The 24,936-nt window shown below is 39.1% G+C and overlaps 1 protein-coding gene across 1 annotated transcript in view; it reads left to right on the top strand.

Moving 5' to 3' along the window:
• RORB (RAR related orphan receptor B) overlaps positions 1-24,936 on the top strand; it is a 71,841-nt gene that overhangs the window by 15,161 nt on the left and 31,744 nt on the right. Inside the window, exons 2-4 of the mRNA XM_007450995.1 lie at positions 5,465-5,550; positions 9,779-9,920; positions 18,184-18,585. Of these exons, the coding sequence (XP_007451057.1) occupies positions 5,465-5,550; positions 9,779-9,920; positions 18,184-18,585 (630 nt within the window). The remainder of the gene's footprint in view (positions 1-5,464; positions 5,551-9,778; positions 9,921-18,183; positions 18,586-24,936) is intronic.

Here is a 24,936-nt window from a genome sequence, read left to right as displayed (position 1 = left end):
TAGGGAATTATAGTGATATAAAAATAAATGGTATCTTTAGATCATTCAGAAGCTGTCTATCAACTTGAATAGAACAGAAAGTTCACACAGACCACCACCCCGAATACTACAGAGAAGAGCTTGAGAAGAAAGGGCGACCCCAAATACTGATAGATGTGAGGGCATTCCAGTAGGAATTAGAGTACACCGAATTTCATGCACTATATTTGGTATTTAAGCAGGATGCTGGGATTAAGATACTCTGTGCCCTGATGAGATAAACGAGAACACAAACCTGATCCAATGTCTGGAATCTTTTCAAATTAACCACATAACATGGTATAAGGGCAAAGGCTCTAAGACTTTTCCTTTTTTCCTGAGGGTCTCATTTTTCCACACTTTCATCCCACCCCAATCTTGGAGCTATTTTCTGATAAATCAAAGTTACAGTGGAACCAGATTTCAGGAATACCTGCTTCATCTTTTGGGGCTGTTGCTATGTGATATCACAAAGTTTTGTACCTAATAGAGGTAGATGCTTAATCTGCCAATGAGAGAGGAAAAGAGTACAAACAGGGGTTTTAATTCAGATTTGCCACAAATGATACATGAGATACAATCTAAGCAGGAGATACAACTTGGGCTACTGAGACCATCTGCAAAAAGATTTTTAACCAAAATAGTCATCTGTATTGGAAACTTTTACATATGCAAATTGTGCTTCACTCAGACATTAAGAGTTCTTCCCGCACTGCCCACTTTTAGCATAACTGTAAAATTCTGGGAAGGAGGAACTGGCAGGCAAACCCAGTGTCCAGGAATGGGAGTTATCCTGGTTATGGGTAGATGCTTCATATTTCCCTTAAGAAAACAAAAGATGCTGCAAGTATAGCCCCCAAACAAAAGCCGAGAAATAGAGAGAGAACTGCTGGTCACTTCTTAGTATTTTCAGATTTTGGCCTTATCCCAGGATCTTATTTCCTTTGCAGGTGGCTTACGTGCTACGGAGAATTCCTTGTTAATAATTTGATTCATTTAATTCTCAGTGGGAGCCTTTTATCAAATCAGAATCACCAGGGGGCCTTTTTCAAAATACATATTCACTCCAGTCTTGAGATTTTGATTTCTTCTCCTCACCCCAAATGTGGAAAATCAGTATTACTTAAAGCCTCTTTCATGAAAGGGAGTGTCAAATCTTTTGGTTGTACTGAAAGAAAAAAAATTAGGACTATTGCTTTAAGGAGTTATAAGAGTTCTCTTTCAGGCTCCATAGAAAATATTTTAAAAGAAGTATGACCTGGACTCTATCCTCGATGGATTTAAAATGGCCAGAATATAAAAATGGCCGGGTTGAGGTATAAGAGTTGGAATGGTAGGAAAGGAGAGCCATAGGAGCTCACACAGTAAAAAATGTTTCCACCAACCAGAAAGTACGGAAAAGGTCCATTATTACTACCATTCCTTACGGATGCTTTTAACAGTTAAGGTACTTTGATGAATCAAAGTGATTCATTTTCTAGGTAACACATTAGCCGGATTAGTTTATTTAACCTTGATAACCTGGTGTCACAGCTGGGACTGCTTCTGAAGGAGTAGAACTAAAGATATGTATATTTTGAGAAGCAGGGAGAATGAAAAGTGTGCTGGCTTTGTGTGATGCTGTGTTAAGGGCCCCTCAGCAAGGAAGGGCCTTCAGGAGTACTCCAGGGTGAGAACTGCCATCTTCAAAGAGAGAGACAAATTCGGATTACTACTCTGCAATCGTTGAATAGGACCTGCCTGCCAAATCAGGGGATATTAAGTTAGTTGTAGTTCATGAATTATTCTAATATGAAGTAAAACATCCAATTATTGTAAACCTTCCCTGACACTCTTTGATGCTATAAGAATATCATTTCCAAATAAACAATATATGATTGCTTTTATAAACAAAAAATTTAATTGGTAAATAAAAATTAACTACAGTCTCCACAAAGGCTTACCAATAGAAAAATGTAAGTGAAAGGACGATATAAGAAATTGAAAACCTGATAAATGAGCACATCTCAAGCCGTCTCTCAGGGCACTGCAGTCCATTTAAATTCATCTCACAGAGGCTATTGTTGAATTAATCTATGGGTCCAGCAAAAGTATGGAAGTTGAACTCCCTCCTCAGCCTCTATCACCTTCATTGTCACAGCTGGTGAGGTCCAAGCCACCAAATCCTCCCTAGATGTTCAGTTTGAAACCACGATAAATAGCTTGTCTCTAGATCTGCAGTCACCGAGAGACAGTTGCACAGGAAACAATGACTGGTGTAATGGCAAGACATTTAGAAACGGCAAACATTGGAGCAATAATGTGATGTGTTGTCGTAATTAGTGTCTGAAATACCCTGCCTTGAAGATGTGCTTTATAAAATACATGGTGTGAACTGTGAATCTGTAGCTCAGAAGCAGTTTATTTTAAATGAGAGAAAAGGAAAAGGATTTGTACTTTAAATTATTTAAATTTATATTCACCTATAATAAACCTCAGATGATCTATTCTGCCATAGGAGGTAAAAATGGTCATAGATTTTTCAAACTGATAACCCCTTCCCACACAACAGGCTTACACATATACACTTTTAAGTGACTTCTTTCTCTTTAAAGATACCGTTAAAATGTTTATGGTTCTTCAGGATTACATGTTGAGCTAGAATTATAAATATGTATAAATATGCAGATGCTCTGTCGAATCATTCCTTATCCCATTTGTATTTCCGAAGTTGTGTAAGATAACCTTTGTGGCTTTCCAGAACATCTTCTCACACCCCAGGGGGCAAATTACCTCTATTTTCATTTCCTTTAGACTTAGATCATTTTATAATTAAGAACTTATTGAAGCAGATTCTCCCCATGTGTAAGTTACTCCCTGGGGAGTAATTTATGCAAAGAGCACCTCTGACTTAATATCATATAAACCTAACAACTGTACAATGGATACCTGGGATTTTTAGTCAGTTTTGCAATCATTGTAAAAAATCCACAGTTGGAAAGGTTACACTGGAAAAAAAAAAAAAAAAGAAAAAGACAAAACCTGGTACAAAAAGCTTATAGTGCCATTTGTTTGGGTTTTTTAATGATTAGATTTTTTAATAAAGGAATAATAATGTGGCTTGTCATATTTTTTGTCCAAAAACATCAGAAATAATGATGTTTTTGATGGTGATGATGAAGATTGACATTTTGTAGCTCTTTACTATTTGCAGGGTACTTCCACATAAAATATCTCATTTAATCCTCACACCCCTTTGAAGTTTGTCAGCTAAGCTTTACAAACCAGAAAACAAGATCAGAGATTTTCTTCTTGGTCATGGGCCCAATCATTAACAGATTAGGTACTAGAATCCAGGGGGACAGAACAGAATAGAGTGACATCAAGTCTCACAGTTTTTTCATATCCCACGATTTTGAAGAGAAATCCTAGTTCATATATAAAATCAGAAGCAAATAGAAACACTTAGTCTAATAAGTATTTTAGTTGAATTTGTCTCTTCTCCTGATATTTTTATCATTATCTCTTTAACTGGTGCTATTGGAATAATATAGGAATTCAAAATTGTATTTGTATTTTATCTTTGTGAGAAGCAGAGAAAGGGTTACTGAATGAAATCTCAGGAGAATCAGCTAATTTCCTGTCAACATTTCCCGAGTCACCTCAAGGGCGTCATTAACCGCCTGTATCCTCAGTTTTCTCATATGAAAAATAGGGACATAACTGAATTTTTTGGTTATAAAGATGATTTGAACTTACTGTGAAATATTTAATTTAAAAAAATTTAATGTGCTCCCCTAAAGCTAAGTATTATTTTTTTAATGAAAACAATAAGAAAAAGAGGGTTATGTCTTGCATTTATTTGTTTTGTATATTCAAGGGTGAGAAACTGTAGAAAAGCATCCAAGTGGCAGATTGATGTATAAAGCATTTTGAAGCATATTTTGCATAATTATTTTAAATTGGGAGAAGGAATAGCAGATCTTCCTACTGTGTATAATTTTAACAACACTGAGAATACTATCAGTGACGTCGGAATTACTACATTCTAAATAAAGTTTATATCATGGATTCATCCATAACCTCAAAGCTGATGGCTTAAAATCATCTTTCCAAGAGGTTCTATACACGGGTGTCTACAAGACATGACACCAAATTGCACACATGGAAAATGGAAATCCCATGCCCCACCATATTCCACAAAGGAATTACCTTACCAACCAACCGTGTATGTCAAACCTACTATTTAATCTTACACCCAAGCCTAGGAAGCTAGCAGTCACCTTTGATTCTTCATCAGTTTCCACCTCTGCATCCTTTCTTTCTTTTATCTTCTCACCTCTTCCACTGAGCTGTCTTTCTATTTGCTTCTTCCTCTCCATTTATCCTGCCACCGATGTAATTCACACCTTCAGCTCCTAACACCCAGGTGAGGAATAGCCTTTTAGTTAGTCTTCCATCTGTGTCCGGTTAACCTGCCAAACTCACCTTTCTGCAGTACCCAAACCACCACTTTCATCATTTCTTCATTCACTTCTTCGATTCCTTATGGCCAGTGATGTCAGGTGAAAATTCCTCTGCCTAACTCCCAAGAGCTTGATAATCTGACGTCATTCCCTCTATCCAACCATATGGCCCAAGTTTCCATTTAGAACCAAGTTGTTTGTCTCAGTGATCACAAGCCACAATCATTCGGGGCCTCCTTCATTCCATTCTGCTTGCAGAAATGCCTTTTGCCTTGTACTTCCTACACAATCTTCAAAATCAGAATGTCTTCGTCTCCAATGAAATTATTTCAGCTCCTACTGAAGTAACAGTACCCATATGCTTTATGATTTTCCCCTGATATCGCCATGTATTCATTTTGTTTTATTGATTAAATTATTAGTGTCATTAGTATATCTTATCTTGTGTCAACAACCTTTATTATTTTAGTAGATATATAGATGCTTAATAAATATTGAACTGATTCATCATTGGCACTTTCACAAGTAATCATCCAACCACTTAATGTATAAAGTCACCTCCACCCCTTCCAGTTTCCCTTATTTACTTATGTAAAATAATATTGAAATAAGGCAATGTGACCATTCTCAGTGACTTAAAATGTTTGAAGTGCAAAATAAGAAAACCAAAGCCACAGGTTCAAGGGATTTTTAAGTCGCACTACATGAAGGTCAAGTTCAAAAAAAGGAGAAAACAGTGAAAGCCAAAGTTTGGAAAGCTTCTGGTCCCTGGTTATATTTTTTAGTTTGAGGAAAACAAAACAAACAATGGTAAATGGATGCCCTTTACTTAGAAGAAGCAGCTGGGGGCCGTTCAAATAGAACTGGGTGATCTCGCAGCCCCACCCCCATCCTAGTGTCTTCAAACACTGAGCCATGGCGGGGAGAGGTGGGAAGGGAGGTCGGAGGGCGAAAAGAAAAACAACCCCGTAAGCTCAAAAATGTCTGTTTTCCCCTTTCAGCACAAATTGAAGTGATACCATGCAAAATTTGTGGCGATAAATCCTCTGGGATCCACTACGGAGTCATCACGTGTGAAGGCTGCAAGGTATGGGACTTTAACTCGGTACTGCCAACAGCATCCGCGTTTGCCTCAGGCATCTGTGTACTTCACAGTGCAAGAGGTGACACCTTTCGAAAGGCCTGCTAAAGGATTCTTGTGCCTGCTGCTGACACTCAGGAATTCTTGCTTGGTGGGTGGGTGGATTGATTTTCTGTTCTTTGGCCTTTTACGTTTTTGTCATTGTCTAACTCATCAGCAGTTGCTTAAAAATGGATTAATATTTAAAAGCTTCAATTATTCACATTTACAGAGATATAAATACCGATTTGCTGTTTTAACAGTTTTGTGTCCAGGAAACTCCAGCACATTTATATCAATATGAAAGGTTAAAATAAAGATTATAAGCTAATGGCCCTGTATTTATTTATCTGCTTGAGAAAGCCGTCGAGATAGCAGTTGCAATATGCATGTGACCATCCTTCATTCTCATGTTCCAGAAAAATGAAAGAAAACTGGAAGCATGGGATGTTAAAAGTGGAGCAGATGATCTCTGATCAGTTAAAAATCATCTGCCCCAACTTCATCAATGAGATCCTGAGGTCTAAACAAGGTTATGTCACATGGCCAATGTCACCAAGCTAGTTAGTGAGAGAACGCGGCCAAAAGCATGTTTCTTTGTTTGCTTTTCATTCTCAGTCTAGTGTTCTCCCCCACAACAAATCCAACCAGTTCTTCCAAAGACAAACTAATTCCTTTGAGCAAGTTGATTTTTTACAACACAAAGCTGGAGGAATAGCAGTTAACATAGACTTAATCTGAAATAAGAGAATTTTGAAACTTAAGAGTAAATGTTTAAATGCAATCCTCAGAAGCAAAGAAAGGGGTGAGAGACTAAATATCAAGGGGGAAATGAAAACAGTTCTGCAATCTTAAAGGGCAGCATGTAACCAGAACAAATGAAATGCAGCCATAGTCCAGGAGGGGAAAGTGATAGACTGGCAAAGTTATTGGCAAAAGCAATTATCTTCTTGATCAAAGATGCAAGCAAAGTGAATCACTAATTTAAGGTCAGTAAACTGAAGGAGATGCGGCACAATCAAAAGTTCTAAGAACCAACTTTAATTTTATAAGACATTCAGACATAAATGAAACAAAATGTACTGTAACTCAAATAGTCATGCTATGTGAAAAATTAGCAGTGTCTTCATAATAGTCTCAAAAATTATGATTCCTGGAATTGAAACTGGAGGGAAGAAATGAAAAAGGACTAAATGAGAGTAAAGTAGGGGAGGGATGCAGAGGGGGCAGAATAACATGAAATGTCCTAACGCATCAACATACTGACTGGCTTTACAGGTGATTAGCAGTAATCCGTCTTTGAACATCATGAGATGTGCCTTGTATTCTGTTCTTCTGCAGACCTATAATTAAGAATTGCATGTTATTCATCTTAATGCAATTTTTTCAACTTATCACAAGAAACGTTAAAGCAAAATTACGAATCAGCAGTTTTTTACCCTCCTAGAATAAGTTATTACTTCCTCTGGGCAGATAGACAAATAGTTTTCTTCATAAACACTAATAATTTTGTTTTCTTTTTCTTAACTTTTTTTTTTTTGGCCATGCCACGTGGCGTGCAGGATCTTATTCCCCCAACCAGGGATTAAACCCATGCCCCCTGCAGTGGAAACACAGAGTCTTAACAACTGGACCATCAGGGAATTCCCCTAAATCCTAATAATTTTGGAATCAGACACCTCTCCAGTGAAATCACTTCCACCGTGTTGGTTTATTATGCAATTTTAAGAGCTCTGGTCTAGTTTACACAGTACCCATGAAAAAATGTTTTGTAGTTCAGTGTCAAAGTGGAAATGTTTTGTGTTTCATTGTATAAAGCTGTATTTAGAAAATGTCTGATTTCAAAATATGAGGCTATGGTCATGTTAAGGAACTAAACATTTTAAGCAGTGATTTCCAAAAAAGATTTAACTACTGAACAAATATATTCCAACAGGTCAATAGCCAAGAACGAGTATTTAGGCTCCTGTCATCTTTTCTATTTAAAGAAGGAATCCAGGATCAAAGAACTTATGCTGTTATTTTGAAGCATATTCTGAGGTTTTAGTCAAAATGACACTGTACACCACACAACTTTTTTTTTATTTCATGGGAAAACCCACATTTGTAAATATGCTACATTTTTCTCCAAATAGCAAACTCAAGAAATTCTGCTCAGGATAAGATATCAATGTCAGCACATTTAGTGTCAACCTCTGAATTTTCATAATACTGTTTTCAGATCAACATAAACCACCCATTTTAAATAACATCATTTCCACTTGTGCACTTATTCAAATTCCTTTTCATCCAATAAAAATTTAAAACGAAATCTCTTTTTCATGCCAGAAACCTCATTTGCAGTAATGAGCAACAGATAAGCAAGAACTGTCTCACAATTAATGTCAAATTGGCCTTAAATTAGGGCTGTAGCTGTGACTTCAAAAAAGTCTCTTCCGTCAACTCCTTTGCTAAGTGGCACTTAAGAGTATCCATAGGTAAAAACCACACAATTCTTTTGGAAAATGTAAATTCCAAGTCATCTTCAATCAAGACCGATGAGCTGAGGTTATGCCTTCTGACAGCTTTCACAGTATATGAAGTACATAATTTCAACCTCTGGGGGCTTAGATGTGATCTCTTGTTTAAGGGTTCCATGAGTTCATGCAAACTGGTAAGATATCCAATTGGATATCTTATTTTGCCACCACTGGTTCATTAAATAAATAATACGCATGGATCTGTGGGGGCAAAACTAGCCCTTGTTGTTGAATGGCTTGAGGATTACAACCACAAAACCAATTGGCACTCCTCTCTAAGGAGGTACTTGGCCACTCCTCCTTTTCTGAGGCTTTTCATAAGGTTGGCCAAGCTCTCTGTTACAGTGCCTTGCCAAGCCATATGGAAGCCTGAGGCAAAAGGAAAATTGATCATTTTAATTCTGTTTTTATGTAAACTTTTGAGGAGTTTGCATTAATGTTGATTTGTAACATGTAAAATCAGTGTTAAAATGTTTATCCTGAGTACCACATCTTTTGGCAACCCTTAAATGTGTGACCAAGGTGATTGCCTCACCAGCCTCGCCCTAGTCCCAGCCCTGCACTATCCTCCCATTGACAGTTGAGGAAACTGTTTGACAGAAGTCAGGTGACCTCTTCCAGGCCTCTCAGCGAGATGGGCATTGCATGACCATCCTGGACCTTTTCTAGGCTTTCTCCTTCCGAGAGATGATAGTACAGGATATCTTTTCCTAAAATTTCTCTTGGTAAATCTATTTGTAGATCACTGCTTTGTTTGTAGCACTTTGCACTTTTGCTGTATTGTAATTCGCGGACAAGGAGTGATGAGGGAAACGAATTAAATAGGTGAATGAATGGGTGAAGGATACTTTCATATCTCTGGAGAAAATGTTTATTTACCCCAGTAGGATTTTTGGTAAGATAACTAAGGTGGGTGGTATCAAAAGAATTAAAAAAATAATAGACTCAGCTGTGGGTTTATCTGTAAGGGTGATGTATGGTCCAAGGCAGTTCATTTTGTACCAGAAGGACCAAAACGTACTTGCATGAAGACCTCCTAGATCGCTACAGCCTGAGGCCAAGCAGAGAGCATTCATTCAGCTTTTACTTATTGTCTGTTTTCTACTGAGCAGTTTTTATACCATATTTCCTTTATTCAAAGATGTGGTTGACTCTAAGGTACATCACTGCTTAGAAAAACAACCTTTCAGATACATTCAGGCCAAATACAAAAATTTCCAAATGGATAAAAATGCATCTTAGAAACTAGGAAGATAGTGGCGCATATTGAACCCACACTACTCAGTACCCAGAGTTCCTCACCCCCGCAGCACTTGACACACGCCTGTGTTATTGTCCCCATGAAGTTTTGTCATACGTGACACTCTCCTCTGCCACTCGCTTCCCACTGCTCTCTCGGGGCAGGAACTCTATTCTGTTTTACTTTGCATAGAACAGCACAGATGTCTTTAGTACACATTGAATGAATGAATGAATGAATGATACCTTCATATCTCTGCAGAGAGTCCAAATTTTCCCCAGTAGAAACATCTGTAAGCAGTCCAAGGAGAGGTAGCCAAAGAATCTAAAAAAGCGAACTCAGTTAACGACGTTCACTGTAGAAAATGTAGCTATCATCTCTGTTAATGGTCGCTTCTTATAAGTTTATCTCCCTCCCATTCTCTTTCTCCCTCTAGGGATTCTTTAGAAGGAGCCAGCAGAACAATGCCTCTTACTCCTGCCCGAGGCAGAGAAACTGTTTAATTGACAGAACCAACAGAAACCGTTGCCAACACTGCCGACTGCAGAAGTGTCTTGCCCTAGGAATGTCGAGAGATGGTAAGGCATCGCCTTCCTACTTCTTACTTAAAGGCTTTCAAAATAGAGAGCTAGTGGGAAGCAGCCTCATAGCACGGGGAGATCAGCTCAGTGCTCTGTGACCACCTAGAGGGCTGGGATAGGGAGGGTGGGAGGGAGACGCAAGAGGGAGGAGATATGGGGATATATGTATACGTATAGCTGATTCACTTTGTTATAAAGCAGAAACTAACAACATTGTAAAGCAATTATACTCCAGTAAAGATGTAAAAGAAAAAAGAAGGCTTTCAAATGTATGCTTTTTTTTTTTTTTCATTCAAAATTATTTAATTACAAGGCTGGATAACTGAAAAAGAATTTTCCATTAAAAACAATTTCAGAGCCAGAAAGTATAAACAATATACTGGCTAACACCTATATGTCACTCTAGGGCAGTGACATGATTAAACAGAAATGGCTTGAATCTTATGGATGCATCAAATGGATGCTTTGTTGGAGTCTGTTTAAGCTGCTGGAAGAATTCTAGACAAAGGGATAAGAAGAAAAGAAAACCACATGCTGGCAGTGTATTAAGAGGAAAAGTAAGAGCAAATAAATATATAGTATTGCCTATAACATAGGAAGAAAGGAAAGACTTTTCTGTAGCTCATGGAGCAACCTGTGCTAACTAGGTTAGGTGGAAGCCATGTAGTCCTAGATCTAAAGGTGACCACTTGTCCAAGTTTGCCTGTGAATGAGGGACTTCCTGGGATGTGAGATTTTCTGAGCTAAAACTGGAAAGTCCCAGGCAGACCTGGACCACTTGGTCACTGGGTAAGTCTGACTGGTGCACAAGTTGCTTGGTATGTGGGGATGCTAAGGAACAGACCTTGCTTCTGTAGGAAGCCCAGAAGCTCCATTAATGGATGTGGGCTATTCAGAGGCATGATGAAGATCAAAAAGGCTGTAGCAGAGCTCCACGTCTTAGAAGGGTTCTGTAGATGGTGTCCTTTTCAGAATAGACTCAAGTGTGTACTCCACCTTCACGCCCAATCCAAATGGGTGGCTTGGCACCCCAACTCAACTTCTTAGATTAATGAAAGAGAACAAATAAACTCACACAAAGAAGTTCATCTAGCTTTGTGTCCATTTTTAAGTTTTCATCTAAATGAATTCTTTCCCCACTGACATTGGCCATAGCACTCCTGTACTGGGTTATGAGCAGCCCTGTGTCCTGGGGCTATTTCTGTCTTGTTCCCACTGTACCCTCAGGGTCTGGTTAAAAGCAGGCACCTAAGTGTTTGTTGAGTGAATCATGGAATTCTCTTTTACCTAGAGCCTGAGACACAGACAAAGCCCCTGATACTCATTCTCTTTACGTGAATCACTGTGGATTCTGTGTCTCTGGTCACACTCCCTGGAATGAAGTTCAAGGCCGTGTGGACCAAAAGCAAAAAAAAAAAAAAAAAAAAAAAAAAAAGAAATACTTCTAGATTTCAAAGAAATATAGATAATTGGCATGGACTATCTCTTGGTATAAAGGGATTTTATGAGTCATTGAATTAAATGTGGGCCTTTTAGTTATTTGGATAAATTTAGCTCTGCATAGATGGTATCTAAACATATACACTGTTTACTTCTTAGCTTGTATTCTCCAGATAGTTGCATCTTGAATTTTTGTTTACCATTTCTCTAATTTCCAACCCACATAAACTTGCCTTGCACAAAAGTATACCAATGAGATATATTTAGCCCCCAGAATAAAAATAATCTGACGTTGAGCCTTCCAGTTTATAGGTAGCTTCTAAAGCTACAAGATGTAGGTTTCCAAAACTTTTCTGTGTATTAGCTGATTTTGTTTGTTTGTTTTTCTGGATTTGCTAATCACATACATTTACTCTTAGGGTAAATTTGTAGTCCTGTGTACCTGCACATAACTAAAGTGAAGAAAGTGGAGGGTGGAGGTTAAATGGTTTTCAGAATTTCTTTAGTGAAATTCTGTGGGAATTCGAGTTGATAATTTTGCACTTCATTTCTGTAATATGGAGGCAGCATAATAATTGACAGTATCTGAAAAGTTTCATTAATAATTCTACAGAGAGACTAAGCCATTGAGTATTTGCCTTTGTTGCTTCTTCCTACAATAAAAGGAAGTATCTATTTGGAAAGAGAGATCATGTGGGTCTGTGCTGGTGAACAGAATCATGAGCAAGGGATGGGCCTATGGTCCAAGGCAGATTCAGTGACGTCAGCCCACAAAATCTAAGAGGTTGTCTGAATCTCATGACATAAAAGAAATATATTGTCGGGGCGGGGGTGGGGGCGTGGGGATCATTTATGGATAGAGCCGCAGTCTATTCTCAAGGGGGAAGAAATTTACTACAGCATAAACTTCTGTGCAAGGAAAAGCAAGATCGTATCTAAGGATGCTGAGGATTAAGGATAATGATCCATCTTAATTTTAGGTCCAGGGACAATCTTGAGGCTTCCAGGGACATCTTTCAAAATGCCTCCTAAGCATGGCTTGTGTCAAATTAATGGCGAGGAGAAATGCTCAGGAGGGATAGTAGTGGCTGGGAATGAGGAGAAGAGGCTTCAGCAGAAGGAAAACATGATTCTAAGGGAAAACAAACACTTCTTTACTGTTTATATAGAGGAAGTTTGTTATAAGCCTTGAATATATAGGGTACTTTAAACTAAATAAGTCACACTAATACCTGGGAAGCTAAACAGGTTTTATCTCCTATTGATAAGTAATGCCTGGTATGTGGTACCAAAGGATTATGAAGCCCTGAGGTTATGGTTAATTAGCTATGTCTAGTAAGGGCTCAAGAATAAGAGGTAGTCTGTGTCCTGCCACTAATTTATTATACCTACCTTCTACTGATGAAGCAGATATTTTCCAAGTGCTTTAGCAGTAGTACCAGTAGCCAAGGTAAGATGCCCTCACACCTAACTTCTGTGTACACACCACCCAGCTTCCCTCAGACATAAAGTAGCATCTTCATTTTAATATTTGCATCTGTTTTCTGTCAGTTATGCCTGTGGCTCCAAGAATATTTACTTCACCATACCTGGTCACTAAAACAATATGACGGCTAGTAGATGGCTTGATATAACTGTTGACTCCGCTGGACTTGCATTCTCTCCTGAATTTCAGCTTCTGTAGTGGCGTGTTAGTCATGGGAGATATATGAGTAGACAACAAACTCAGCAGTAACAAATTTGTTCGAATTTAGCATTGGCAAAGAATCAAAAGTCAAATCCACTTGGAATACATACACATGTGTTCATGTGTATAAAAAGGTGAAGGTATTGCATGTATACGTGTGTGTGAAGTGACGGCATACATATGTGCACTGAATCTTCTTTATCTCTTTTTTTAACTGGACCCTTCACAAGTGTTCGTTGCCGGAATCTTCAGTGTCAGTTGTATTAGCACTACCAAAAAAAAAAAAAAAAAAAAAAAACCAGAAAATATTTTGGCATCAATAGGAAGATACTGCACCCCAGAGAAAAAACATTACACTCACCTTGCAATAACGACGTATGTGTCCTCCTAAGTGACATGCCTCTATGAAAAAATGGAAGCTGCCCTACACGGGCAGGTGTCACAGATTTAGATTCTTGTCATCCAGAATGGCATTGTCCAGTATGGTATCCACGTGTTGCTATTTAAATTTAAGTTTAGATTTATTACAATTAAATAACATTTAAAATTTAGTTCTTCAGTCACACTAGCTATATTTCAAGTGCTCAAAGCCACATGTGCCTTGTGGCTACCATATTGGAAAGTGCAGGGAACATTCCATAATCACAGGAAGTTCTGTTGGAGAAGTGAAGGGGAAGAGAGAGAATATTTTAAAATTATGAATAGGGTTGGGTAGACTGAATCCGATTTTTTTCTACAAATCTTAAAGCACTATAAAAAGGCATAGCCTTGAAATTTTAAAGTTAAATTAAGACTAGTTTCCTTGATAAGTAGTGAGACATAAACATAAAGAATTTCACAGCCAAAGATAGTAAAAGATAAAATAATTTCCAAAAGGACTATGGAAAGTCATAGATGATAGTTCTGCAACGGGGTTCCTCTTGGTACCAAAAGCATGTGTCTAGTTGTCATGTGGTAGGAAGCAGAAATCTTTGAAGAAGCATCATCTTTGTTGTATAGTTAATCCAAAAACTTCCATTCCATTTAGAATCCCACAATTCAAATAGATATGAAAAGATTTCCAATACTTTTGCATAAAATGGTTCTTTGCTAGTGTGGGATCAAAATGAGGGTTAAGAGCATATCATGAGCAAATACTATCATCCCTGAATATTTATAAAGCACTTGCAATGTATACAGATTGTGCTAGTTTCTTTGAGAGCTAGCAGTTTAACAAGAGGCTGTCTCCATACTCAAGTGAATCTCATTAACAGAATAATTCAAGTTTGAGAGGGTCAAACACTTAAAATATGTGCCATTCTGATTAATGGGTAGTGGTAAGAAGAATGCAAATACTTGAAAATATAATAGCAATATAGCTTTTGTTAAATAGGCCCATGAAGTCATTTGTGGAGACATGGATGGACCTAGAGACTGTCATACAGAGTGAAGTTAAGTCAGAAAGAGAAAAACAAATATCATATATTAACGCATATGTGTGGAATCTAGAAAAATGGTACAGATGAACCGGTTTGCAGGGCAGAAATAGAGACACAGATGCAGAGAACTAAACGTATGGACACCAAGCGGGGGAAAGCGGGGGTGGGGGGTGGGATGAATTGGGAGATTGGGATTGGCAAATATACACTAATACGTGTAAAATATAAAAGTAATAAGAACCTGCTGTATAATAAACAAATTAAATGAAATTAAAAACATAGGCCCATGAACACAATAAATGTATTTACAAATAGTGACAAGAAATTATTTTTATATCAGGAAAGTTCAGTAACTTTATTTTGCCAAGTACTATAATTTTTTCCCAAATATGTCACCACTTTTATTACAGGAAGGGGCATAAAACTGAAACACTGGCTCATCAGTGTTTCTGAAATGAATGGAAAATTGATTCTAAAATAGTATTATAGTCATTGTCGGCAAAGTCCTTGATTTAGGATGAAGCCTGATAATTCCAAAATGTTGTGGAGCTTTAAGTTTTTTCTTCGAAAATATTTAAATTGCTCAGTGACTTAATAAGTCAATTTTTTTTGGAAGAGGCATAACTGTTCACCATTGAGTGGGTGTTCGGGTGTTTACAGGGCAAAGAGCTTGGCAGCATACTTATTTGACACTGTTAGCTTTGATTGTGAGGTCTTACGGTTAACAGCAGAATTCTGAACCTAAAATTGTTCAGTATAGGGTCTTGACTGGGCTCGTTTCCATATCTGCTGTCAGCTACAAGTCAGTTCTACAGCTCTCCTGTTTGTAGTTGGCCTTGCCTGAGATGGTTCTGCTCTGTTTCACATATCTTATCCTTCAGCAAACTAGTGTAGGCATGTCCTTTTCATGGTGGGGCACTCAATCACACAAGCACTTTGTGTCACATATGTCAATATCCCATTGGTCCAGAGCAGATCACATGACCCTGAGTCAAGGGGATGGAGCAGGATGCCTGCACAGAATGAAAGGGCATTGCAAATTTACATGGGGTAGAGCAGGCAAATAGGCAAGAAGCATCAGGGTTATTAACGCAGTCAACGTACTACAATGTGTATTTCACCTAAAGTGTATAGAAATCTAAAGCAAGGTTTAGGTTTGGAAAAAGGTTTAAAAAGAGCCACTACATTTTTGTCTCCATGTCAGAAGAGTTCCTCGTTCTTAATTTTTTCTCCCTATAAATTTTAAATGAATAAATGCAAAACTAGTCTACTAAAGTAAGTCAGAAAGTAGGTCTACTCCAGCCAAAACAAAAATCTTAACCTACAGCAGAAGACATAAATTTTGGATTCACCTCTATCTCTGTCACAAAGAGCTGTTCCGAATCTACAGGAATGCAAAGGACAGGGGGTGAGCGAATGGAGAAGCATGTGACATTTCTTGGGGGGAAAAAGTTTTTTCTGAATCAAAACTTAGCATGATTTATTTTTTTCGTATACTAAAAGGGTTTTTTTCCCCCTAGAGAATGATATAGAGTAAATTATTTGGAATGATAAAGATAGAAAGCTTTCTCTAAAAGCAACTACAGGATTCTGGACAAGCTGAAAATACCACTGCAGTTAGGAAGCAAATATATTTGTCTCTGAGAAACAGAATTTAGTGTCCTGTCTCTGCAAAGTTAAGCACAATGATTCAAAACCCTATAAATTCCATATATATGTGTTAGCATAGGTATTTGTTTTTCTCTTTCTGACTTACTTCACTCTGTATGACAGACTGTAGGTCTATCCACCTCACTACAAATAACTCAGTTTCATTTCTTTTTATAGCTGAGTTATATTCCATTCTATATATGTGCCACATCTTCTTTATCCATAGCCGCATAGCACAGGGAGATCAGCTCTGTGCTCTGTGACCACCTAGAGGGGTGGGATAGGGAGGGTGGGAGGGAGACGCAAGAGGGAGGAGATATGGGGATATATGTATATGTATAGCTGATTCGCTTTGTTATAAAGCAGAAACTGACACACCATCGTAAAGCAATTATACTCCAATAAAGATGTTAAAAAAATAGAAAAAAAGAAATAAAGGAACAAAATCATTTAAAAAAATACCTATTAAAAATGACATCTGAGGTGGCATGGGGAGTTTGGTCTGGATTAACCCGATTACTTGTCTTTATTCAGAAAAATTAGTGGATAATTTCCACTTGGTTTTCCTACTTAGGCAGTGTCAGAAAGCCAGAACACGGGTTTTTAAGGGTTAAGGAGATAGGAAGAGTTTGGGCTGCTCTAAATCATCCGTCACATCCACAATCCAGCAGGCAGAAAGAAGGAGAATGGCGAGCCTCAGGACACACAGCTGCACATGCAGCGCTTCCATTTACTCCCTGTTATCCAGAACTTCATCACAGAGACACACCTGGCAGTGAGGGACGCTGGGAAATGTGGTCTCCATTCTGAACAGCCTATGCTCAGATAAACTTTGGTAGCTCTATAACCACTGGAAAGAGAACATGGATATTGGAGGAATATTGGGAGGTAAAACGGCAGCTGTTTCACAACAAGAATCTCTTGTGTGGGCCCTTGGTGCTGGAGAGTTCTTAAGCACGTCACCATTTAGTCATTCTCAGAAGTTATTCTCATCAACTCTACTGACTGAATCCAGAAATTGGACCTATTTCTACTCTCCATTCTCTTCTTTCCCACATTCTCTGAGCTCCCACCACCAGCCGGTGACGGGAACAGTGTCACCAAAGAAAAGAAAGCGGAATCTCAGAAGGGAACCTCTAAGTTTACCATAGTCCAGACCATTAACATGAGCCGAACGACATCATGCTTGATGATTCAGATAAGGTGGCCCCTCGACTCCGGACGTTCACAGCCTTAAACGGGAGTTGACAGCATGTGAGGAAAAATGTCTCGATCCACAACAGTTCCGGAGGTTAAGCTCTATAAGAAACAATGAATTCAGATCAGAGCATCTTTGTACTATTCTGTGACCACTGACAGAGCCTCTTTCTCATTCTTCCTCAGGATGGTTAAGGATTTTTCCAGAAGAGAGGGGGCAGCATAAAACTTGGGGACGGTAGAATAAGAAAGGAAGGGTTACCGTTGTCTCACTTGCTGGGTATCGTATTCACAAAATTGCTGTTTTCCAAAGATTGTTTTCATTCGATCCCCAAATCCAATCGAAGACAAATGATGTGGTTTCCTTGAAATTGTGTTTCTCACCCTGCTTCACATCCTTGGTCTTACCCAACATGCTATTTGGAAAATAGTGAAATAATAGGGTCCTATCTGGCAATCTAGAAATCGTAATGCTTAGGAGGGAAGCTAATAATGAATGTTGGTCTACATTTGAATAGGTACTATGTGGTAGTTTTAGGTTTTTGTGAATTCTTCCTTTTCCCCGAAAGTAAGAAAGAATGAGGAAATATGCCTTCTAACTTCGTGTCAATGAGAAATACATCTATAAGTTTGTACCTTTCTTCCTAGCTTAGATTTAGTTCTCACTGTGCACATAAACCAGTACAGACACCCGTGAGTATAACCTTTTATCAAATGTGGAGTGCAAGCGAATGGACTCTTGGGCTATGGTACTGGGACTTGGTGCATTTTATGTTGAGGGGACAGCCATCCACGAGCCCTTGGACTTGAGGCGGTTAATACGAATGAGAACCTCAAGTGCTGTTTTCTGCTTTTGTCTCCCACCCAGCTGTGAAGTTTGGGAGGATGTCCAAGAAGCAGAGGGACAGCCTGTACGCTGAGGTGCAGAAGCACCAGCAGCGGCTGCAGGAGCAGCGGCAGCAGCAGAGTGGGGAGGCGGAAGCCCTCGCCAGGGTGTACAGCAGCAGCATCAGCAATGGCCTCAGCAACCTGAGCAACGAGTCCAGTGGCACTTACGCCAACGGACACGTCATGGACCTGCCCAAGTCCGAGGGGTATTACAACGTGGATTCCGGCCAACCGTCCCCGGATCAGTCAGGACTTGACGTGACTGGAATCAAACAGATAAAGCAAGAACCTATCTATGACCTCACATCCGTACCCAACTTGTTTACCTATAGTTCTTTCAACAACGGGCAGTTAGCACCAGGGATAACGATGACTGAAATCGGTAAGTGGAAATCTCCTTCTGGCTCATTTTTGGAAGTTCTACTTTGAAATCGCCTTGGTCCTATTTAGTGAGATCATTTTCTTAGGTCTAAGTTGAATTACTTGCATTTATGGCTTCTAGTGAGGAAACTAATTGATTTTAAAATATAGTCTAATAACTGTCACTGTTCCCATGGCCCATAAAAGTTTATTTCAAGCAAAGGAAGAAAGAAAAAAATCATAAATAGAAAGATGCTATCTGTAAGGAACAGATGCTATCTGTTGAATTTGGGTTCATCACTGAAGGAAAAATGTTATTGGTATAAACAAGAAAATTTCAAAATTTCAGCAAGTGTTCAAAGTGATGCTATTAAAAGTGAAATCGCTAAGGGATATAGAAGCAGTATGTAGTAACTGAATGAACAGGGCTCCAACTCTCCATCTCAGATAACTGGGGACAACCCTCAGTTTCCTTCTGTGTAAAGGCAGAGGGGTAGACCAAAAGACCTCTAAGGCTCTTGTAAATCTGAATTCAAGAATTCTACGTGGGAATAGAGTCTGAATTACTGGCAATAGAAAGTGTGTAGTCTGGAATGTTACAGAAGGGCAACAAATAAGCCCCTCTGAGCAGGGCAAGTCCCAGGCACAGCTGCATCGGTTGCAGACCCTCCTGCTTCTGCAACATCCTTCTTAAGGAGTGGTCTTCAAGAGTGCACTCTCTCTTCTGACCTGTCGCAGCTTTGTTTTACCCTGTTAAGCTTAGGAGTCTGTTAACTGTCTAATCGGTTGATTTTATTAACTAATTGCCATAAAAATATGGATGTAGGTTTAACATATTACCCTCCTGGCTAACAGAGCTGTATGTTAACAGTAGCCTGGAGGAGCTAGCAGGCAGTGGCTACAGCAGGCTTCACGCAGTACTTAGCGCACAGGGAAAGCAGTGTGGAGCTCAGGAGTCTTTGAGACTGCCATCTTGCCCTGAGAGGTGGCAGAAAAGAGTGGTTAAGAACCCGGCTACCTGAATTCAAATCCTGGATCTGTCGCCTGTTATTTGAGCTGAAGCAAGTTTCTCAATCCTGGTTTGCTCATCCTGTTTTTTGTTTTTTGTTTTTCTCAAAAAATGTTAGCTCACAGATCACACCGTTGTTGTAAGAATTAAATGAGTCAATACTTGTAAAACAGAGCCATGTTTGGCACTCCGCAAGTGCTCAGTAACTCTGAGCTGTTCTCACTTGCCCACCACGTGTTCAATCACCTTCTCTGTCTAAACTGTGAGTAGGAGCCTAAAGCCTACGAGTGTTTTAAATAAAGTTGATGTGAACACATAACGAAGGACACGCCATATGTATCTTGGCTACTTCTACCATCTGGTTGAGGAAGAAGTGACGTGACACAGTTATAAAACCTGAAACGCTATTTTTCTCTCTTAGCAATTCAGCCTGCGGCAGGGAGTAAAGAAGTGGTTGACATAGCACCTGTGACGACATCCACAACTGAGAGACGTAGAAAACTACACATCAGCTCTAATAACAAAAATATTCATTATGTTGCTCTCCTTAACCTGTGACTATGTTGCAGGCACTTCACACACATTTAATTTTCACAAGCATCTTATATGATAAGTAAGACTATTACTCCCATTTTATAGATGTGGAAACAGAGGCTCAGAGATGTCTCATGACCTGCCCAGGGTCCTTTGGTTACTAAATGATAGAGGCAACTTCCATCCCAGGCTGTCTGATTCTGGAGTCCTTGTGCTTATCCATTATCCTGCTACTTGCTATGGGCTTAATATTCACAAACTGCATTGTCAATCAATAGGGGACAGTCTGTTTAAGTGGAGTCATTAGGTCTTTCCAAAAGGACATGTTAAAAGGAAAAGGAAATAGGCGCCATTTTTTGCTTTTATCCTACTGAGTATCTGAGTTCCTGAGTTTGCTATTGATTGGGAACACATGTTTAAAGCATACTGAAACCAAAACAATTGTTGGACGAGCTGATCCATACCCCAAAAGGAAAGACTTCTAAGAATGCAGAAATCACAATTTCTTTGTGATTTAGAATCAGTAGGAGGTATTACAGAAAGCAAACTACAGCCAGAAACATGAAGTTCAAGTAACCCTACCCAGGTCAATCTCCTCCTGGCCTTGAGTCTATTCCTCTATGAATCAGAGAAACTCCAAATTCATCCAGATTTTCTACACAGACATTGACCCCAGAATGAACTAGCACTTATTTTTCTTACTCATTTCAAGATACTATTAGTCTTTAGAGATCTCTAGATCCTCCTTAAATTTTGGAGGTGTCTTCCATCAGACTTTTAGGGATGCAATTAGGTTGTTCTCCTAGTGCTCTCAAATTTAGCAGGCTCCTAAGCCTAAGTATTGCCTTGGTTCCCATTTCGTTAAGACGGCAGTGCCATCTAGTGGACACAAACTGCTTCGAGTGTCGAATGGAGGTACTTAGAAGAGCCACAACAGTGTGATGCACTAACTGCTTTCCTGCACCATCCAAACAACTGCCACTCATTTCACTAAAGCACTAAGTCCATAACAGTCTAATTGGGCAGGAGGGCATCAGTGGTGTAGTACAGCAGTTAAGAGCTTTGGTTCTGGAGTCGGACTGCCTGAGTTCAAAACCTCATTGTTCCTTTTCCCTCAGGCAGTTTACCCAACCTGAGTCTCAGTTGTAAACCTGAGATAATAATAATCCCTACCTGTGTGTGTGGATTAAATGAGTTAATATTTGAAAATTCTTAGGACAGCTTCTGTCATGCATAAGCCTCATCATTATTATTATTATCAATATAATTGATATTATAATGGTATTAATCTCATTATTACTTAATAACATTCTTGGTCATTACCTAATTACCTGTTATTGAGCCCCTACTGGTGCCTAGCAATATTCAACTCTTATAACAACCCTATTATGCCTGTTATGTAATTATTTGTATATCCATTTTACAGATGAAAACACTGAGGCTCAGAAGTTACAAAACTTGTTAAAAGCAAAGTAAGCATGTGAACCCAGGTCAAAGTAACATCAAAACTATATTAGTTAAAATAGTTAAAAACTATTTTAACTATGTTTCTGCCCATCAAACAAAGGGAGCCCCTCCCAAGTTGATGGCATTCCCACAACAAGACTTGCTTGGTGTTTGCTGCCTACCTGACGTCCTACTGGGCACTACAAAGGAGCTTACAGAGGGTGCACGCTGACATTTTGACTTGAGTTGATTAACAAGGATCTATACTAATCTGGCTGGTGACAAGTTGTCATAGAAAGAAGCCTGTGCTGACAAAAATAGAAAATGTGGGGAATTCCCTGGCAGTCAGTGGTTAGCACTTGGTGCTTTCTCTGCCAGAGCCCAGGTTCAATCCCTGGTCAGGGAGCTAAGATCCCTCAAGCCACACTGTGTGACCAAAAAATGAAATAAAACCTTTTAAAAAAGAAAATGTGATTTTAGCCACATTCTGACTGCGTGAATTGAGGCTATATCACACGAGAGAATTTTTTAACATCACTCTTGGCTGCTAGAAGTACTGATCAGCTTCCTCTCGTTTCTGAGAGAACAATGAAATTGTACAACCAGATCATGATTCTGATTGGGCCATTGTAAAAGCAGATTTAAAAAAAAAAAAAAAAAAAACCCACAGTTTTTGGATTAGCCCATACAGAATACAGTCTTACAGTTTTGAAATTTTAATAAAAATGCATGTTTAAGAACCGTAAAACAATACTAGCAACAGCATGCAGATCCCAAAAAGTCAGTTAGTTGAGTGTTATGAGTCAGGGATATTCCTCCTGAAAAACCAAACTTGTCTTTCTAAAAGTGCACCAAAGGAACCTCAGACTTCTAGGTTCAGGAACCCTAATAATAATACCTTATGGATAGACAGAAACAGAAAATGCCTTCATGCACATTAGCCAATTTAAGCCTCCTACCAGTGCCTTCAGGTGGGAAGTGAAGAAATCATCCCATTGCGCAGATGAAGAAATCAAGGGTCAGAAAGGGTGAGTGATTTTCCCAGGCACAGAGTTGGTTATGTGGTAAAGCTTAAGTTCTTATGTAGCTCATTCTACTACTCTACACTTCCAGGCATTCTTTCAAAAACATATTCTTTTTTTTTTTTTAACATGTTTATTGGAGTATAATTGCTTTACAATGGTGTGTTAGTTTCTGCTTTGTAACAAAGTGAATCAGCTATACGTATACATATATCCCCATATCTCCTCCCTCTTGCGTCTCCCTCCCACCCTCCCTATCCCACCCCTCTAGGTGGTCACAAAGCACCGAGCTGATCTCCCTGTGCTATGCGGCTGCTTCCCACTAGCTGTCTATTTTACGTTTGGTAGTGTGTGCCAGGCACTCAAGGCAAGGAGAACACGGTTCCTGTCCTCACCGTCTAGGAGGCAGGCGTGAAAATAAATAACTGCAGTTCAACGCCATGTATTGGCGTTGAATTTACATGTTCAACGCCATGTAAATCCCGAGCATGACGATACCACAAACTCTCCTGCAGGTGAAGAAGATGGAGGGTATTGCTTACTCTGTGCCACAGCTCTTATCAGGAATGTTTTATTCCCGTAGTCCTGGGACTCGAAAAGAAAATGTGGGTAAGCAAGGAGAAAACCATGAAACATTTCCAGAATAATATGCTTGGGTTTCTCAAAATCCCATAGGACAAAACACCATAAAATAAGAGAAGGGCAAAAGTAAGCTGCAAATTAATATTTAGGCATCAGGTTTAACTGGGTTTAGCAGGAATTTTACTTCAAGCTGGCATGGTGGAGGTGTTATATCTTTGCAAATAAAATTTTGCAGTGGTTGGTGGCAGGGAAAGGAAGCTGGCTATAGGAAGACTGGCAAACAAGCAGAGAGAGAAAATGGAAGGTCGTGTTTTTGCTCCCCCACTATAGCCCTCAGATGGGCTGGAGGATTCTGCAGGACTAATACTCTTAATGAAAGCTCATTTAAGCTCAAAGATGATTGACAGTGTATCCATGAGGTACCAGACAACAAGACAATTCAAACAGCCAAACAACATGCTTTTAAAAACAGGGAAAAAATCCATCAAATTAGTTTCAGTGCTAAGGGGATAGATTGCCTTTTACAAACATTATCTGAATTTGCTGTTCAGTAATTTTCTCTCCAGATAAAGACAATGAAATCAATGAATTCATTGATCCCTCCTGTGTAATCTTCAATGTAGATTTACTTTCCTATCCCTTTTGTGGTCTATTTATGGAGCCTGGAATTTTAAACATCAAAAATAGAAATAAACCTCTTTTTTTTTTTTTTAGCAAATTCATCTATTACAGAAGCTGAGTATTAATAGAGGAGATTACAAAAAGGGATTGGCCTAAAGGTGATCTAATCCCTGTAATGTACTATTTTTTTCATCAAGGCTACATGGACACATAGAAGGTATTTCTAGTGCTGTTTTATTGGGGGAAATTCTGTAAAAGTTGATGGTGTCTCAGTTGTTATTTATTAAGAACCCCAAGCAGGTGCTATGGTCATAAGACAGCAGCTTCAATGATATAGGCTTTTACAGGTAAATATTTTACAGCTGCCTAAACCTATTAAGCATATTCAACTACTCATTCAGAAATGGTACAGAGAATAGAATTTAACTCCAGCTATGTATTTCCTATGTCCTCTGGTGGCACCTTTATCAAATACAGGTAGGCATTCAATTTAGGAGCAAGCACCTAGTGAGTCATTAAAATGAACGAAAGTAGACTAAACTAATGAGAAAAAGCATTCAAGCAGTAAGGGACATGAAAATCCAGTGTCTTAGTTCTTTCTTTCTTGCCTTGAGGGAAGACATCTTGTGAACTTCCATTGTCATCTGACACCCCTGTCACCTTCACCCAAACACAGGTCCTATGCAGGCAGTTTAGGGAAGGGACATTGAAATTGGGACTCCTGATGGCTAGTTCACATACTAGCCATGTGAACTTGTTCAAAATTAGTTCAGCTTTCTGGAGCTCTGTCTCTTCATCTGAAAAATAAGGCAGATGGGCTTAGTGACTTTGAAGGATTATGGTTCTCCCAACTCCTGGTGGGAGCTTTGGCCATGTGCACAAATATTCCCTTTGTTCCAGCCACTTCCCAAGGAGAAGGGTAGGGTAGTGGAGAGGAGGGGAGGGGACTTACAGGCAACTAGGCAATCCTGAACGATGTCGAAACAGTTGTCTCAAGGAGTAGGACCACACTCGGGAATTTCCATGGGGTGGAATGACCCTGTCAACTATAAAGTTAATAACCACAGTCACATCAGAAGTGTGCACCAGCCTTCTCTTCATATCCACACTCCTAAAAAAAAAAAAAAAAAATGAACATAAAGGACACCCAGGAGCTGAT

This window comes from Lipotes vexillifer, unplaced genomic scaffold (genome assembly GCF_000442215.2).
Source record: "Lipotes vexillifer unplaced genomic scaffold, Lipotes_vexillifer_v1.1 scaffold204, whole genome shotgun sequence".
Lineage (NCBI taxonomy): Eukaryota > Metazoa > Chordata > Mammalia > Artiodactyla > Lipotidae > Lipotes > Lipotes vexillifer.
The sequence above is the reverse complement of the archived record's forward strand: the minus strand, read 5'-3'. Positions and strand labels throughout refer to the sequence as shown.